The 20,536-nt window shown below is 36.8% G+C and overlaps 1 protein-coding gene across 1 annotated transcript in view; it reads left to right on the top strand.

The window, feature by feature from the left end:
• LOC150088628 (putative lipid scramblase CLPTM1) overlaps nucleotides 1-20,536 on the top strand; it is a 179,904-nt gene that overhangs the window by 9,975 nt on the left and 149,393 nt on the right. The window contains exon 2 of the mRNA XM_090369595.1: nucleotides 18,775-18,969. Within this exon, the coding sequence (XP_090225721.1) occupies nucleotides 18,775-18,969 (195 nt within the window). The remainder of the gene's footprint in view (nucleotides 1-18,774; nucleotides 18,970-20,536) is intronic.

The raw sequence follows: 20,536 nt of genomic DNA, 5'->3' as shown, positions 1-20,536 counted from the left end.
GATCAACAAAAATTCGGTGCAGATCTCAAAATCTAACAAAACTTCCTGGAGTTATTGGTCAAGCAAGAAATGCAGCATGTCCCCACACCTCCGAAGCATGGAACTGATTTATTACTGACAAAATTTTAGATAAAATTGTTGAATACACAAATCAGTATATTCAAACTACAGCCAGGAAAGAGATGCCAAATTTACAGACAAAATTGAGATAAAACTTTCATTGGCCTTCATTTATCTGGAGCACTTTGGAGTAACAAGCAGAAATTGGAAGAGTTGGGAACTGACAGAAATGGCATTGAAAAATATCACTTAGTAATGAATAAGAGAGACACTTCAAGTTCCTCATCTGGTGTATAAGATTCAATTATCAAACAACCAGGGATGAGAGAAGAAAACCTGATCACCTCGCCCCCACAAGAGAGATTTTCACTGAATTTGTAAAAAAACTGCAAGACATGTTACTCTCCAGTTCAAATTCTAACTATTGATGAAAAATTAGAGGCCTTCAGAGGAAAGTGTGGTTTCAAACAGTATATACCTTCAAAGCCCAACAAATATGGACTCAAAATATATTCCTTAGTAGATGCTAGGGTGCTGTGCTCTTATAATCTTGAAATATACACAGGGAAGCAACCCGAAGGTCCTTACCAAATCAGCAGTAGACCAGCTGATGTTGTCAAAAGACTGGCTGAACCAATCCATGGGACTGGACGGAACATTACAGCATATATTTTGGTTTACGGATGTCAATTTAGTTTTGGAACTCAGAAAAAGGAAACCTATGTTGGAACAAAAAAAAAGAACAAACTGCAACTCCCAGTTGAATTTGTGTCAGCGAAGAGCCGGCCTGAAAAATCGAGTTTTTTTGGCTTCAGGGAAGAAGTAACAATTGTTTCCTATGTACTGAAGAAATCAAAGAATGTCATCTTGATTTCCTCCTTTCATTTTGATGATGCATTGGCTGTGAAACTGGTGATCAGCTGAAACCAGAAATTGTAGCATTTTATAATGCAACCAAGTCTGGAGTAGATACTGTGGATCAGATGCGGGCAACTTACAATGTGGAGTGAGCTTGTCGTCATTGGCCGATGGTGATATTCTATGCCATACTAAACATTTGCAGAATCAATTGCACAAGTGATCTACGTGGGAAATGAAAAAGACGTAAAGCGCCGCAGACTTCCTCAAGCAAATTTCTGTGGAATTAGTGGCTGAGGAACTTCATTGGAGGAGCCAGGTCCCTCGAACTTCCCTTCAACCAAGGCAACAGAGTACCAACCCTCTACAAGTGCAGAACTGGAGAGCAGTCGCAAGTGGTGCACTAATTGCTGGCAAGCAACAAAGAGAACCAGACTGACAAGGTATTCTTGTACAAATTGTAAACAATACCTCTGCTTAGAGCATGCAGAAATGATTTGTGCATCATGCTCTAAAAAACTAACATTCAATGAACAAGATGAAAAATAATTTATTTAAAAATATTTTTTATAAAAAATTTATGTAAAAATAAAAATTTATTAATAAATAAACATTTGAATCTCTTGTATATGTTATTTATGAATAAACTAGAGTGATTTTTAAAGTCTAATTTTTCGATATGAAACCTAATATGTATCTGAGAGATACATTGCGACCGACTGTGTTCATTTTGCTGGTGTATCCAACAAATGGTTTAAAGGGCATTGCAAAAACTTTGCTTTAAACTAAATGGGAGTAGACCTGTCAAATAAATCTGATTATCAGTTAAACCCAAAACAAATGCATGAAGTCATTGAAGTTGTCAGTCATAATATAAAAAAAGTTGTATTAGTATTAGCATTATGGTGTAAGGAAGCCACAGGCTTTTGTTGTAATAGCCAAAAAAAAACAGATAGGAAAATACAAATTATGCACTTCCTTCCTCTACCATCCAATTATCATCCCATTGCAATTACTTCTACTCTTTCTAAAGTAATGGAGAAATCAATTAACTGCCAACTCTTAAACTACCTAGAAACCTTCCATCCGATCGCCAGTATGGATTCCGTCAGTGTCGATCTACTGGTGATATTCTGGCTTATGTTACCCATTTATGGACTAATTCAATGCAAAGGTTCAGTGAAACACAAGTAGTTGCAGGCGACTCCCTAGCCAGATGGGAAGGAGCAGAAGTGCGTAGCACACGCTTCTTGATTAGATCGGGGTTCGAGCCCGTCACCACCAAATACAGAGGATGCGGAAAGGTCAGGGAATGACCACCGCATATCCCAGAGCAATATGGCCTTAGTTGCTAATGCTCCTAAAAACCAAATAACAAACAAACAAGTAGTTGCTCTTGACATCTCAAAGGCTTTCGATCGTATTTGGCATAAATGTCTTCTAAACAAGCTTCCATCTTATGGTTTTCCAACTGTTTTTAGTAGTTGGTTATCCAGTTTTCTCTCTGATCGCTCACTGAGGGTGATGGTAGATGGCTCTCTGTCTTCTAACTTCTCCACTAATGCCGGTGTCCCCCAAGGTTCATTTCTTTCCCCCACTCTTTTCCTCTTGTATATTAATGATCTTCTTCCATTGACTGGAAATTCTATCCATAGTTTTGCTGATGATAGAACATTGCATTTCACTTTCCATTTTGAGAAACCTTGTCCTGCTCAATCAGCTTCAACTTCTCGAAAATCTGCTACCAATTCCTTAAATGCCGATCATCAGGCTATTCTCCAGTGGGGGCAAAGACAACTTAGTTGATTTCAACCCTTCTAAAACTCAGTCTTGTCTTATATCTCGCAAAAAGGATTCTGCTCCTATGCTTATCTTTAGTGACACTCCGATTTCTAGGCAAAATATATCTCTTTTGGGGATTACCTTGACTCCTAATCTCTCTTGGCACAAACACATTACAAATATTGCTTCTTCTGCATCTAAAAAACTAGGTTTTCTCTTTCGTTCTTGGCATTGCCTTTCTTCCAAACAACTGCTTACTCTGTATAAATCACAAATCCGCCCTGCCATGGAATATTGTTCGCACATCTGGGGTGGTGCCCCCAAAACCTCTCTCAGGCTGCTTGATTCCATTCAGAAGAGGGCAGTTAGGTTAATTAATGATTCATTCATCTCTAACAGAGTCTCTCCACTCCTTGTCTCATAGACGTACTGTTTCTGCTGCATGCCTCTTCTATAGATACTTCCATGGGCACTGTTCTTCTGAATTGGCTTCTATAATTCCCACTCTCTCTTTCAAAACAGTCCAAACACGTGCGACCACCAGCCAACATCCATTTACTGTCCAATTTCAAACTCACAGAACCAACTTTTCATCTTCCTCGTTTATTCATTCAACTGCCGTTTTCTGGAACAACCTTCCTTCATACGTATTTCCTGAAAATTACAGTCTACAGAAGTTCAAGTCCAATGTCAACAAATATCTTCTTTTGTCTTCTCAACCTCCAACCCAAGCACGGTACTAAGTACTGTAGGTTCTAATACCTCTCGTGTTTGGGGTTTACATAAAAAAAAAAAAAAAAATGTAGGTAACTGTCCAGTTGACCTTTGAATTTCTTCCAACAATTTGGAGGCAACTTGTTCCAGCATACTACTCATTCGCCAAAAGGAAACTTCTTACATTCTTTTCCTGTAATTTGAATTTATGGATCCTTAGTTCTAGAATTCTTTATAACAGTAAAAATTCCAGTTTCATTCATTTTACTAACCCCTCTCAGAGTCTTATAAACCTTAATGAGGTCCCCTCTAAGGTGCTTGATTGTGAAGCTCTGTAGCCCACATAATTAAAGTCTTTCCTTGTATAGTTGCCCATTTGCCAATCTCATGCATGTTTCCTGACCTTTGACCCTTTCAAGAATCTGAATATCCGTTTTTTCAGATTTGGTCTCCGTATTGGGCACAATATTCCAAATGAAGTTTTACAGTTGCTTTTTAGAGTGAGATTATGACCTGTCTATATCTACAGGGAATCACTGAGAGGACACCATGGGCTTTCTTGGCCACCTATCTACACCACTCAGAAAACTTCATATCTGCCCATATCATAACATCACTATACTCTTAAATGGTCAACCCATATAGAAAGTCAAATAACACAAAGATCTGGGAATTACCTGGGACAGCAAGTTATTCTTCATTTAGCATTTCACTACCACAAAGAAGAAGACCCTAGCCACCATTTGGCACTCAAGATAGGAATTAACTGGGGTCCATAATGCTCAAATGGTGAAAGATAGATTGTTAGGTGGGTTGTCCTGGTTGCCTTATATGCTTTGGTTATCAGCCCCAGAAATGTACGTCAAAACCTTCCTAAGCATTGAATATTGGCTTCTTAGTGGTTAAACTGGATCTTCCAGTTTCCCTTTTCTGTATCAAGAGGCATTCTGTATGCAAATATGGAGGGGATACCTTGGAATTATCAGGACAAATAAATATTCATATCCTGGCCAAGTTATTGACAAGTAGATATGATGTGCCAGCTCTATCAGGCATCATCTCGCATCCACAAAGTCTGAGGCAATTATGCAGTCTGCAGTCAAACCACTTCGCTCCAACCTAATCTCCTTGAAAAGCTTTAACAGGATGTTCCTGCTTAATACAGTGGAAATCCTGAACCAGTTTCAAGTTAACTGAAAAATTATGCTCTAATATGACCTACAGAACAAACAACTGAGTTGCAATATACTACCTAGAGCCCAGTCTCTTGTATATAGTGCTATTAAAAATTGAGCTGGGAAGCCTGTCCCCTGTTGAAGGTGGTCCCAATGCGCAGTTCTCTCAAAATCTCTGCTGTGGTTTTGGATTTCGATTTGGAGGTTGACTGCCTAGCAACACAATCTTTTTGTTTCTCATTGTTATGCTGCCATCATGCAGTTTGTATGTGAAGTGTGTTAAGCTTTACATGTTGTGGATATTCCTCTTTGAGACGCCTAGCACGAAGGACCCTTTTTTTAAACTGTCAATGTTTTGTCAATTTATTTTCTGAGTTGTAAATTTTATTTTATTTTTTATCCCCACTAGCTTGCATGTTACCAGGTGCATCTCCGTAGCTTGCATGTTACAAGTGGCGATTGTAATTAGCAATCAATTGAATAAATAAATAAAAAATAACTCCTACATCCCTTTCTTCCTCTACTATTTTTAATTCAACCCTACCAAGCCGCATCAAAATATAGCTGCCACTTTTCTCACCATTCTTGAAGCCTGTTCAAGCCATCTTGAAGGAGCACTGCTTAGCACTGATCGTTAACGACTCTCCCAATTGTTACATCATATGGAAATTTTGACATCACACCCTTTATTCCTTCGTCCATGTTGTTAATGAAAATGAGAAACAATAGTGACCCAAGAACTGGTCCTTGGGGGTTCCACTTCTGACATTACACTAATCTGAAGAATATCCATTAATCACAACCCTCTAACTTCTTCCCTGCAACTATCCTGAGAGCTGTCTTGGAATCTTGCTGGTAATCCCAACACATTCCATCTTGTGCAGTAATCTGTCTATCATGAGGGACCGAGTCAAATGCCTTGCTAAAATCCAAATAAATTCTAAATTATTCCCTACATCTAGCTCGTGAGTAACTATCAAAGTAACTTGCCAGGTTAGTTAAACGTAATTTTCCCTTAACAAAACCATTTTATGTGTTTTTCAGAATGCCATTTCTAAGTGTCCCTGGATTGCACTCCTGATTTTTGCCTCTAAAATTTTCCTTACACTGAAGTTAGATTAATGGGTCTGTAGTTACAGACTTCACTCTCAGAACTGCCTATATGTATTAGTGATACATTGGAACTCAAATCAAAAGGATTATCACCCAAGCCAAATGATGCCCTCATAATTAACCTCACTGTTTCAATACGTTTTCTGGCCGCTACCCTCAAAATTAATGGATATGTACCATCAACTTGCCTTTAGGCTCAAAAGTAATGAAACTGGTTGTTACTTGCAACCTGTCAGCCTAATCGACGATCTGGGGAGGGCCACCACCTGTGGAAGTTTGAAACAATCTCAACAAACCTATTACTTCTCTATATTTTCAAACTCATCAATCATGTCTGCAACAGCACAAGTCTGGGAACTTTATTGCTATATCTCTTTGTTAATATATATAGGTGGTGCAAACGTTTTTGCCAGTATTATTGAGGATACCTTAAAGGTTCAGGGAAACTGCTAGTTGGGGAGATGTGGGTAATACTGACACATGTTTATCTGATAATGTTGGTCAAAGTAACTCTTGCACATACCTCAAGAGTTCTTATCTGTTACCCCAACTGGACATATCATCTAGATGTTCTGGGGGCAGAAACATTTCGAGTGAGCAGGTAGCTAATGCCAGGGAAGTGAGCCTAAAAAACTTCAAGGGTTGTGTTAGGGTTGTTAAATATACAAGAACAGTACGTCTTAATTGTTTATATAGTAATGTTAGAAGTGTTGTCAATAAAATGCGCGAATTCGTCGAACTGCTGGTTAAAACAAGTAACGCGGACATAATAGGGCTTATGGAGACGTGGTGCCACCCGGAAATTGGGGATGATGAGTTTCAGTATGGCTTGTATAATGTATTTAGGAAGGATAGGGTAGGTAGAAGGGGTGGTGGGGTAATGCTTCTTATATCAGAAGCAGCCTGAGTGTGACAGTAGCTTTCCCAGATTCAGACGTTTCACATGCTAGTATAGAATCTGTATGGTGTGAGATAGTTGGAAACAAAGGTTTCCAAAAGGTGATCTACAGACCAGGTGATTGTGAAGATTATGACGAAAGCTTCCACATACAAATGGAATGGGCAAGTAAGTGTCAATGTCTTATTATGGGTGATTTCAATTTGCCTCTAATTGATTGGAGTAAATGGGAAGGCAACTCAACATGGGGAAAAAAAAATTTTAAATCAACTAAATGACTGTTATTTGTATCAACATGTCAGGGAAAGTACTAGAGAAAAGAATATCCTAGAGCTCATCATCACCCATGAATCAGATGACATAACAGGACTGACAGTAGAGGAACCAGTAGCAGGAAGTGATCACGGAGTTCTATGGTGGACGATGATGAGAGAGGTAGCAGCAGTAGTAAAAGGCAAAGGAATTTCAGAAATTACGATGCCTTAAGGTAGATATCGCACAGAGAATGAATACAGTTGAACTGTGGTATGCTTTTAAAACATTAATCACAGACGCCTTGAATACATATTTACCATTAAAAAAATACTCCACGAGGAGGGTTCCACGTTGGATGAATAGTGAAGTTACCACATTACTTGAGCAGAAAAAGGTGGCATGGAAAGGCTACAGAGCAATAAAAAGTACTGAAGCCTATAACAGCTACAAGGTGATCTTTAATAGAACCACAGAAAAGGTTCGACAGACAAAGGCAGTTTATGAGAAATCACTAGCAAACAGAGCAAAGAGGGGAGATAAGGAATTCTTCACATATATAAATGCCAAGAAGAGCAGGAAAAACCAGATCGGACCTTTACGTTAAGGGAAAGGGGATAGTATTAAATACACCAGCTGCCGTTGCAGATGAACTCAACAGTTATTTTGCATCGATATTTACAAATGAAAATCCTTTTGTGGCAATGGGAAATTGTGGGAGCGAAGTTGAAAAATATGTAATTAATGATACTGAAATTTCGCAAGATTATTTAATGAAAAAACGTTTGAGCCCACAGGCCAGTAAGGCTCCTGGAGTTGATGGAATATACCCTATAATCTTAAGGGAGGCGGCAAGTGAGTGCATTGAACCATTGAGGCTAATTATGCGAGCATCACTAGTCTCTGAGGAGGTTCTCTTCGATTGGAAAAGTGCCTATGTATCTCCCATACATAAGGGTGGCTCTAAGAGTGAAGTGGGAAATTATCGACCTGTCAGTCTGACTTCAGTGGTAGGGAAAATCATGGAGGCAATGATCAAGGGTGGAATTCAGGATTATTTGGATAGAATTGAAATTCTCAAGGATACTCAGCATGGTTTTGTAAAGGGAAAATCATGTTTAAAAAATCTGGTTCACTATTTTGAAAGGGTCACTCACAAGCTGGATTTAGGGAATAATTTCGACATTGTTTATTTAGATTTCAGCAAAGCTTTTGACAGTCCCACATGAGCGGTTGCTTTATAAGCTGAAATAGGTTGGAATCACTGGGAAAATCCTTAGATGGATAGCAGGAGACAGAGGGTTGTGATAAATGGCTATTCCTCAGATTGGGTTGATGTAAGAAGTGGAGTTCCCCAAGGATCAGTATTAAGTATTAGGACCACTGTTGTTTTTAATTTTCATAAATGACATCAATGAAGGGATAGAGGGCGTGATGTCTAAATTTGCAGATGATGTTAAAATTGGTAGAGTAGTTAATGATCACTGTCAAGCTGAGCTTCTTCAGAGAGACCTAGATAGACTTCAGGAATGGTCAGAAAAATGGCAGCTATGCTTTAATCCAACAAAGTGTAAGGTATTACACCTGTGAAACAGTAATCCCAAAATAACTTATTCACTTGGTGGAGTTCAACTAAACCCAGTACTGGAGGAAAGGGACTTTGGTGTTATGATACAGTCAGACATGAAATTTTCTGAGCAAAGAAGGCCCATGATGTCCTATCGATGATCTATCGAACTTTTGCAAGTAGAGATAGGGACGTGATAATCCCATTATATAAGGCTTTTGTTAAACCACACTTGGAATACTGTGTTCAAGTATGGAGACCGCACCTAAAGAAAGACATTGAGCTTCTTGAAAGGGTGCAAAGAGGGGTAACTCGTCTGGTGAGATCGGCAAAAGGGCGTCCTTATGAAGAAAGACTTCGAATATGTGGGTTGCAGAGTTTGGAAACCTTAGAGGAGATTTTATTGAGGCGTTTAAGGCTCTGAGTAAAATGAATGAGGACGAAATTTTCAAGATTATAAATGATGCTAGAACCAGGGGACAAAAATTCAAGTTACAGGGGGGGGGGAGATGTTTTGATTGGACTGCAGGACGTTTTATTTTAGCCAGCGAGTTATAAATCACTGGAATAAGTTGCTATGTGGGTGGTAGAGGCTGACATTTTGGGGAAATTCAAAGGTCATCTGGATAGTACCTTCGGGTGAGGGAAGTGCATAGGATGATAGGTTTAATTTCCTTTTCTTTATTAATTATTATTATTTATTTTATTTTTTTTTTTATTTATTTTTTTTTATAATTGTTTTATTTTTTTTTTATTTTTTTTTTTTTTGGCTGGTGCGGCATAAGCCATAGGCTTTCTTTCACCATGCAGCCATTACTAATACTATAATATATGGAGTATTTTCTCAATTTATGAAATGTATTATATAATATGTAATAGTTCACTGAGGGTGTGGTCCTTGAAACTGTCACAGACATTCTGTCAAGTATGATCAGCTGAGCTTGCTACCTTGAGTCAAACACTGATGGAACTGATATTCAGGTGACACTTGAGTCAAGTGGGATGAATTTTGGCAAAGTCTGGTCATTCTGCAACAACCAGATCCTCTGTTTGCACCTTCACGATGGAGGGACTATAGTAACCCTGGGTATAACTCTCATCTGCTAGGCTTGAAATAAGGCACCTCGTACTAGGTGACTGTCCAAATGTAAACCATTGTAAGCAGGGTCAGAGTATGGCTTCTAGGTGTGTCTATTTAGGCCAGCAGTTCTCGATTGGTGTGATGCGAGATAAATTAAATTAAGGACAAATTTTAAAATTTGTAAGAAAAATAGCAAACATGTACTCCTATGCATTATCACCTGTTTGCCAGAAGTTAATGCCAGTCAGGTATAATAGAAGTTATTATATGGAGACGGAATTCATCTTCTATGCATGATCCCATCATGGGTTTGGAGGAATCACTGCCGTAATGCCCCTTCGTGGTGCGGTTATGATTTGTTTATAATCTGCTCCCAGCTTATTTCTTTCAACTTGCTTTTCCATAATGGCTCAGCATTTCTAACCACCAGAGACCGGCATTTGTAGGAAATAGCGATTACATCAAGAATTCTGGAGAGAGAGAGAGACCGAGACCCATGATGGGAACACCCTTTTCCTTGGTGAATTTAATTTAATGTTCACAACATTAAATTAAATTCACAAATTTTGGCAAAGTCTGGTCATTCTGCAAAAACCAGATCCTCTGTTTGCACCTTCACGATGGAGGGACTATAGTAACACTGGCTTCCGTTTTCTAGTCACAGCTGGCTTCCGTTTTCTAGTCACACCGACCCAGCTGGTCGAGATGCTGAGGCTTTTGCAATTACTAATTAGTAATTGCAAAAGTAATTACTCATTAGTAATTACCTACAAGAATACTGGACAATCCTAACCATACAGCCAACACGCTTGATCTTTTTCTCACAAACGACCCTTCTAAATACACGGTTGAAGTGAGAGGTCCTTTAGGCATCTCAGATCACAACTTGGTGATTGTCTCTTCTCCAATGAATCCCTTATCTCATGGCTATTCCCAACCTTGTGTTGTTTGGCATTACAAGATCATGTCAGTGAAATTATTCTTGCAGGAATGAATCCATTATCCCACACTCCACTTTAAAATCTCATCCTTTATCTAAACCTTGGTTTTCCAATAAATGTGGTAAGGCTGTTCAAGAGAAGAACGTTGCATATCGTAATTGGCTTGTTTCTAATTCTTCAGTTTCATTTTCTGCCTACAGCAAAGCTTGCAACAATTGTAAAGCAGTTATTAATCAGTCCAAACTAGAATTTGAACAGGCTAAGAGTAGAAAACTTGCTTCTTGCCCTAATGGTAGCCAAGTATTCTGGTCTCTTGCCAAAGCTATTGGCTGCAACTTTTGGCCATCTCTGCTCCCACCTCTGTCCAAACCAGATGGTTCTGTTGTCACTTCAGCCAAGGATAAAGTTGACCTGCTAGCATCCCATTTTTCTTCCAACTCATGTATTAATGATCTTGGTAAAACACCTCCCACCATATCCCGCACACTCCATTCAATGCCTCCTGTAGTCTTCCGTCAAAAGGATGTCAGAAGGATTTTGACAAAACTTGATTCTAAGAAAGTTCCAGGTCCCGATGGTATTTGTCCACTTGTTCTCAAAACCTGTGCTTCTGAACTTACTCCTGTTCTTTACCGCCTTTTTTCACTTTCTTATTCCAAAGGTGTTTTTTTCCTTCTGCTTGGAAATTTGCTCATATCCAGCCAGTTCCTAAAAAGGGTGACAAATCCTTCCCATCCAATTATTGTCCCATTGCAATTACTTCTACTCTTTCTAAAGTAATGGAGAAATCAATTAACCGTCAACTCTTAAACTACCTAGAAACCTTCCGTCTGATCAACGATCGCCAGTATGGATTCCGTCAGTGTCAATCCACTGGTGATATCCGGCTTATGTTACCCATTTATGGACCAATTCAATGGGAAGGTTCGGTGAAACACAAGTAGTTGCTCTTGACATCTCAAAGGCTTTCGATCGTGTTTGGCATAAAAGTTTTCTAAACAAGCTTCCATCTTATGGTTTGCCAACTGTTTTTAGTAATTGGTTTATCCAGTTTTCTCTTTGATTGTTCACTGAGGGTGTGATGGTAGATGGCTCTCTGTCTTCTAACTTCTCCACTAATGCCTGTGTCCCCCAAGGTTCAGTTCTTTCCCCCACTCTTTTCCTCTTGTATATTAATGACCTTCTTCCATTGAATCGAAATCCTATCCCTAGTTTTGCCGATGATAGCACATTGCATTCCACTTTCCATTTTGAGAAACCTTGTCCTGCTCAATCAGCTTAAACTTCTCGAAAATCTGTTACCAATTCCTTAAATGCCAATCTACAGGTAATTCTCCAGTGGGGCAAAGACAACTTAGTTGATTTCAATCCTTCTAAAACTCAGTCTTGTCTTATATCTCGCAAAAAGGATTCTTCTGCTCCTATTTTTATCTTTGGTGACAATCCGATTACTGGGCAAAATGATATATCTCTTTTGGGGATTACTCTGACTTCTAATCTCTCTTGGCACAAGCACATTACAAATATTGCTTCCTCTGCATCTAAAAAACTTGGTTTTCTCTTTCGCTCTTGGCGTTACTTTTATTCCAAACACCTGTTCACTCTGTACAAATCACTAATCCGCCCTACCATGGAATATTGTTCCCACATCTGGGGCAGTGCCCCTAAAACCTCTCTGAGGCTTTTAGATTCCATTCAGAAGAGGGCAGTTAGGCTAAATAATGATTCATCTCTAACAGAGTCTCTCCACTCGCTGTCTCATAGACGTACTGTTTCTGCTGTATGCCTCTTCTACAGATACTTCCATGGGCACTGTTCTTCTGAATTTGCTTCTATAATTCTCGCTCTCTCTCTTTCAAAACAGGCCAAACATGTGCCGCCAACATCCATATGCTGTCCAACTTCAAACTCACAGAACCAACTTTTCATCTTCTTCGTTTATTCATTCAACTGCCGTTTTCTGGAACAACCTTCCTTCGTACGTATTTCCTGAAAATTATAGTCTACAGAAGTTCAAGTCCAATGTCAACAAATATCTTCTTTCGTCTTCTCAACCTCCAACTCAAGCATGGTACTAAGTACTATAGGTTCTAATACCTCTCGTGTTTGGGGTTTACATAAAAAAAAAAACCAAAAAAAAAAAAACCATATATCCAACTATAAGACTCAAAGATGTAATTCAGCATATTTATCACTGTGCATAAATTATCAATCTTGATAGCTAATGAGTATCCATTGCTCTAAACTGTCCTCATTAAATATTCCATGTCAACTCTTTTAAATTAACTCCAGAGATTGTCTCTCTCACTGTAATGCTTCCCAAACACAGTAGTATCCAAGCACAGCTTTTAAAATTCCTGGTTCTAGGTGAGCCCTCTTATGAAGTTACAATGACAAGAAATCTGAGTGTACATTTTAAATATGACCTTTCTTTCCTTTAAATTTAAAATATTAATTTCCAAAATTTACCTTTCATATAAAAGAAAATAAATTAGTAAATTGTTCCAAACAAAGCGTTTTCACTTATAAACTATAATAATAATGCATGCACTAAGAATGTTTACTCTGAGATCTATTAACCTTAAACAAAGCTAATACAGTTCTCATCAGATGAGGATGTAATTATCCTGACAAAATTATTTTACAAGCTTCTGAATGAAAACAAGACTGCCTAAGGCATATTATCAGTTCTTCAGTCTTTAAGAGTCCAGATATAGCTATTATACCCAGATATAGCTATTATGATTCTACTATAACCCTATGACACTGGAAAAAGGTTTTCGGTGAATTTTTCCTCCATTCATAATACTTATGTGTATGTGAACTGTTTGGACAATCAAAATTGAATTGAAATCATTATATCCTCACTGATAAATAAAACTAATTGAAAGAGCCTATGTACTGTATATCATTCAATGGTTTTGTAAATCTTAACTATCCTGAACATATTATTTCATAATTATTATTATTATTATTAGCCCTATGGTGCAAGGAAGCCTGAGGCTTATGCTGCACCAGCCAAAAAAACTTTCTGAATTACCCTGAGAGAGGGAGAGGGAGGAAGAGAGAGAGAGAGAGAGAGAGAGAGAGAGAGAGAGCGCGAGAGAGAGAGAGAGCGAGCGCGAGCACGTCAAAAGTAGAAGGGAATCACCAAGAAAGGGGAGAATGATGATATCCAGCTCAGGACCGGGTGTACCAAGCCCGTACTCACCAGATGTGAACCCCCTGGGGTAAAATGTAGCACTTGACCAAAATTATGTTTCCTGTTTGACTTACAAATACATTTGCTGTATTTTTATTATAATAAATTTTGAATTCACTATTCTCTAAAGTAATAAATAAAGTACAGCTATTATTTTGGAGAATAGTGAAAATCTGAGTATTTCAACTGCTTAGGTGAAATCAGCCGTTTATTTCTAGAAGTGAATATACAGTGAAACCTCTCTAAACCAGACATCATTGGGTTAGAAGAAAGTACAGGCAGTTCTCTCTTTACGAGTTCCTGGGTTTACGAGTTTTTTTTTTTTTTCCCCTCAAGTATCAAGTATCAACAAAATCGAAAATGTGAACATTAATTGCAAAAAAAGAATGTTAATTATAAATACTGCATTTCACCACGCATGTAGCTATACAGTACAGTGTACCCCGCTTTACGATATTAATCCATTACTATCGTAAAAATATTGTAATGTGAACCCGATAACACTGTTTTTTGGTAATTCGTTCCACGACCTTGGCAGTTTAAATTTTTGCTATATAACTCTAAAAGGTCGTTTTTATAGTGTAAATTGTATTAGTTACCAATTCAAATCATTAAACGCACTACACTTTCATCGTTATCATACAACCCCAGGGGCTCACATTTGGTGAGTATGGGCTTGGCACACCCAGGTTCTGAGCTGGATATCATCATTCTTCTTTTTCTTGGTGATTCCCTTCTAGTTCTGACTCTTGTTTTTTTTTTTTTCTCTCTCTCTCTCTCTCAGGGTAATTCAGAAATTTTTTTTTTTTTGGCTGGTGCAGCATAAGCCTCAAGCTTCCTTGCAACCATATGGCTAATAATAATAATAATAATATATTATAAGAACCAATTTTGAATGGCTTTGTTTTATTTTTCTAAAGCACATTTCTGGAAGTCACGACCATAAAACTATTTGCACTTTCTGGTTTATTGTGCTTTTCTTTTACTGCAAGCAATTATAAACAGGTAGTAAACTTGATGTTATTGCATTTGTGAAAATACCGATAGCTGAAATTGTGTGGTTTTTAAGTTATGGTGAAATGTGTTTGCCCTTTACTGAAAATCTTCAATCGTATAAAAAACAAATAAATTTTCAGAATCTTCTTTTCATTCCTTTTTTTTTTTTTAAGCTTCATAAACTTGTTACTCAGCGCAAATTGTGTTAGTTGTAATTTGTGCATTCCCTTAAAAATTGCTTGTGCATGCTATTGAAATTTATAAAGAAAAGAGAAGATTATCTTGGAAATAAATGCCTCTTGAAGCATTTCTGAAGAAGATGACTCCTTGTGCAACAAACCAACGAGTGCCGAGCCAATAATGAGTGATCAACAAGTGTGCATTTCATTGATGATGAAGAATAAACATTCTTTAACATTTGTAAGTCATAAATAATTTCTCTATTATTATGATTTGCTTGATTTTACAGGCCACATTTTCATTTCTTTGGATAAATCAATCATTGTTTAAACATAAACTAATTAGCTAACTAATTTCATTGTTGAAAACGTAACCCCTAATTTTAACATTATGCCTATGTGAAATAAATTCCCACTTTACGTGCGCACGCTAGGAACAATTCGTGAAGTTGAGAACTACCTGTATTCATTATAAGGAGGTGTCTGCTTTTTTAGAAGGGCCCTGTAGTTTCAGTAATTGGAAAAATAAAATTCACTGTAACTTGTTGCTTTTTTTTTTTTAATTGATTATTATCATATATGTGTTTCTGTTAATTAACTTTTAATAAAAAATGAATATGAATGGAATTTGTTTAGAATATTTCATTTTGGCAGTTTCATTTTCATTATGGATAATTAGATCACCTACTAGTTTTAGTATTCATTGTTTTTGCTCACAAATTTTTTTTTTTTTTTTTTTTTTTTTTTTAATGTAACTAGATACTTCCACTTTTGATGGGTTAAAACCCCTCACTGTTTAAATTTTTGCATACAGCCCTACCCTGCCACAAACAAACAAGAAATTTCATTTCTTAAAAAAATCAATGTAATGCCTAGAAAATTTTAGCCTCTTTGCCAAAGGAAAATATGCATACATGAATGAACTTATTATGCATTTACTTAAATTACCACTCTCACTGTCAAATGAAAGTGGTATGAAATAGCATGGGAAAATTGTCATGACCCCTCAGTCAAAAGCTGGACACTGTTGTCACTAAAGGAACGAAAGTAATGTCAAGCATCACAACGTTTTTATTGAATATACAAGAATATCGAATATACAGGGTGAATAGGGTACATGATATAAATAAGAAACCACTTCAAATTTTATTCACCAATCAGAAAGTGTGCATTCTGCAGTAGATGGCAGCATAATTACAAAACTGGAGAAACTTTCCATCCTCTTGTTTTTTGATCGAGGCTTCTGTACAAACTGTAACTTGTATGGTTTTGTCCTCAGATGACAACATACCATAACATGTTACACAATGTTGACCTTAACATGTGGGCGCCTCCATAGCCAGGTGGGAAGGAGCAGCAGTGCGTAGCACACGCTTCTTGATTAGACCGGGGTTCGAGCCCGTCACCACCAAATATGGAAGATGCGGAAAGGTCAGTGAATGACCACCGCATATCCCGGAGCAATATGGCCTTAGTTGCTAATGCTCCTAAAAACCAAATAACAATAACAATAACCTTAACATGTTAAGCTCATGACTGTCATATCATATGGATTTCCCGGCTTTCCGTAAAACTTCCCCAGTTCTACTGTGGCCCTTACTGACTTTCTTGGCCACCATATTCGGCAAGGAGATTGCACAGACAGGCATCCTTTATCAATATTCAATACCACTGCAGAATAATAGATCTATTTGGTGGCTTCTTTTTTAAACCATGTTCAAAATTAATGCATAACAGTGGTGGCTGCAGCTTATTGGACCAAAGTATGCATTGCACCATCTCCAGGTTGGTAAATTCTGTCATGATTAGAGTTTTGCAGTTATGCTGCTGTCTACTGCAGTGGTATTTTCCATTGGTAAATAAAAACTTGAAGATATCGTCTATCATCTGAAATTAGTTTTAGATTGCATTGTATTTTATTTGCACAATAATATTTTTTATTTATTTTTTGTAAAGGTTTGTGGATACCCTGTATTTGTGGACACTGAAAAGCCTAATGGTCTACTGATAAAAATTATCTATGAAGTCTATTGCCGTTTTTTTTTTTTTTTTTGAAAGATGTATTATAGCATCATTCCCACACTTTCTTTTTTATATAGATATCAAAAAATGAATCCTCCAATACAGACTTGCTACAATATTCTCTCTCTTTTTTAATTCTGGAAAGAGCATTTCTTAGTTTCGCAATTTTATTGCCTTGCTGAAGTGGTGCCAATAGTGGAACTGCATTGGAGAGCTCACATAAGTTTGTAAACATTTCTTGGTAAAGAGCATATTACCAATATATTGTACCATCTGCTCTGTGAGTAATACATGGTAATCACAAGTCTAATTAGTATTACTGTAATGACCCTGATTTTAATTTGCCTTTATTGCAAAATACTATTAACCAACAAAAATATGTACATGTTGGTTACCCTTGAAAGTACAAAAAGGACCTATGTCTATCTGTGTCTATATCAGAAATAACATGTAATTTCTAATACTTTTAGCCTCAATGGCCATTACAATGTGTCCCTTTTAGAGTGGTGTCCGCTCTTATAATTCTCAGACACTTCATGGTACTTTTGTGTCACTTTTTTCAGTGACTGAATTGCAATCCTTGTGTGTGTTTAGGAAGCTATGAAAAAATTCAGATTTTTAATTATTAAAGGGTTATGCAAATCATTATTTTGAAGTGATACCTGTCATGTATTGTGCAATTACTGAGGTAATTGCACAATACATGACAATTTTTTTCAGGTAAGAAACCAATTATGTGGGCTACAGAGCTAGGAAACCAGGCACCTCAGAGGTGGCCTGATTGAGGTTTATAGGAGTTCAAATACAGGGCTTGAGGTTTAGATTAGATTATTGGAAGTTTTCTTTTAGCCAGCAAGTCGTTGTTAGCTGGAACAAGTTGCCCTTGCAGGTAGTTGAGGCTAACAGTTTGAATAAATTCGAAAGTCTACTGGATATTTACGTGTGTGAGAAGGAAAGCATATAATTAATGTTTTCTTATCTACTTGGTTGTGTTGTGTTTTTTTTTTTTTTTTTTTTTTTTTTTGCCAGTGCAGCAAAAGCCTGTAGCTTCCTTGCACTATATGGTAAATACTATTACTACTATAAACAATCTAAAACTTACGCATATTACTAATACGCATATCTAAAACTTATGCACTGTCTTAGGATCCTGGTCTTATGTGAATGATTCCATTGTTATCAAAGAAAGTGATCCACATCACTTTGGTTTCTGTTTTTAAAAAACTTTTTTGTGTCTGATAGCTCACCAATTGTTATTCCATGCTTTGTGAATTGTATTCAAAATACCAATAACTTATCACCTGTTACAGTTGAATTCAGCAATGAGAGATCTGGAATGAGCTTTTCACTTGCATCATCTGAGAAGCTTTTGTTCATCACTCGGTGCGGAATGAATAGTGAAGTTCTTCCATCATGCACTAATCAGACACAATGTGTACATTTTGTGACTGCCTATGGTACTCATAGTCTTCATAGCTTCTCATGGCCATTCCAGAATCTTGCAAACCAGTGAAAAATGCATGTGAGATAAAGCATCATTATCATATACTTGTTTTAACAGGTTGTAGGTTTTAGTCACACTTTTCATTCACAGCTTAACATGACAGCACTTTGAACAACACCACTGGATGTAAATGTCATAGTATGTGCTGTGATGCATTTCATTGTGGTTTCATATTCTTTGATGTGTGCAATGGACTCATTCCTGGAGCTTAATTGGAAAACTTTGCATATTATCCAAATAAAAGTATTTCAGCTTAAAACGTCTGTTTTTTATTTTGTCAGCCATCTGTTTGGGTAAGGTGGTTTACAGATGGATTTTTTTGAAGATAAACCCCACTTACAGGTTTAGTGTGAGACATTTAATTTGTGTATTTTGTTTCAAAATTTTATTAAGCATTATATAACTATATACATAAAATTTGTTTTTACAGAATTCTGAAAGCCAGCAGCAGCAACAACAACAGCAACAAGCTACATATTGGAGTATATTAAAAGGAATCTTGCTTAGAGCAATTATTATATACTTCATCACTAGTTTCTTTAGACGACCCCAGAATCCACCACCAGGACAAAGTACTGATGCACCTCACAGATCTTCCAACTTATTTACAAATGGAACTGTTATGGTAAATGTTTGTTACATCATTAATCTATAATGAAAGATCAAGGTACTACTTTATTTAAACATATTAATTAAAATTAATTATTAATTTTTAAGCTCATTGATAAGTGCAGATAAATATTGAAAATTACACTTGCATTAAACTTAATTAGAAAATAATTCCTTGCAGTTGTAGTCAGGAACCCACAAGGTATGAAACTCGGAAGGAATTAATGCAGAAAATTGAACCTGCTATTATTCCAAGCTGTGAAAGATAAGTTGATATAACTCTGCCATGGTGCTCCAAGTTATAATAAATACAATAGTGTGGCACCTGACAGATGACATTTTTTTTTTTAATTTTTGGAAAAGTTTTTTAATTCTGCTTGGAGTATACTAATATTTCATCCTTTCTGAATGGCGCCTCCGTAGCCAGATGGGCAGGAGCAGCAGACGCTTCTTGATTAGACCGGGGTTCGAGCCCGTGACCACCAAATACAGAGGATGCAAAAGGTCAGGGAATGACCACGGCATATCCCTGCAGCAAAATGGCCTTAGTTGCTAATGCTCCTAAAAACCAAATAACAACAACCTTTCTGAATGGATTACATTGATTTTTGTATTTATTTATTTTTTGTAGTTTTAAAAAAATTAAATGTTAAAATGTGCTGGTTTTTACACCTTTTATTTAAAAAAATAGTAATTCTCTGAAAATTAAAAAAAGAATATTACAGGCATAAAATATAAAGATGAAATTATTAATCTGTTCCATTTGCCCCAGTGTTTTAAAAACTGATAAATGTGCAAATGTTTACATGTGCATATATTTCTGCTTATCATATGTATAAATAGTTTTAAAAACACACACACACACACGGTGTTTCAGTTAAAATGCACTGGGTCTATCTTGCTTCTTTTTTAGTTTAGGCTAGTTGTCATTTGGACCTTTTTTTTTGGTCTGAATTACCATATAGATCTTATAATTTCTAAATTTAGATTTTGTTTAGCTGCCTTTTTCTCAATGGGAAAGTTGTTCCCTGCCCTTAGTTTAGTCAGAAAACATTGTTATACTTCTGAAACAAATGTAAACCAATTTTATTTCAAGAAAAAACAAATACATGTGCATGCATGCGCACACACATACACACCCTCCCTCCCTCCCTACTTGTATATGATCATTGGTTTTTGATAGGCATGTCATATAACTGCCATTGTACAGCTAGCTGTACAATGGCAGTTATGTGTCATCTCTTGCAAATAATGACAAAGGAAGTGATTCGAAAGGGGAAAAAAAAAATTCTGGGGTAGAAAGCTGGGTATTTATTTCATGAAATAAAGGTTTGAAGCAAAAAAAAAAAAAAAAAATGAATTCACAAGAATAAATTCATTATCAGTTTTAGACTAAACTGAGGACAAAGAATAACTTTCCTATTGAAAAACAAAAAAGCAGTTGCTTAGCCAAAATTTAAATTTCAAAATGGTAATATTTAGTCCAGTTTTAATATAAAGTCAGAAATTTCAGCTGGATTTTAAGACAAAAAAACCCAGATAGATTCTGGTGCATTTTAATTGAAACACCCTGTGTGCTGTGG

Source organism: Mastigoproctus giganteus, chromosome 3 (assembly GCF_048544385.1).
Source record: "Mastigoproctus giganteus isolate SK-2022 chromosome 3, ASM4854438v1, whole genome shotgun sequence".
NCBI classification, from domain to species: domain Eukaryota; kingdom Metazoa; phylum Arthropoda; class Arachnida; order Uropygi; family Thelyphonidae; genus Mastigoproctus; species Mastigoproctus giganteus.
Note: the sequence above shows the minus strand (reverse complement) of the source record. Positions and strands in the feature narration are given on the sequence as shown.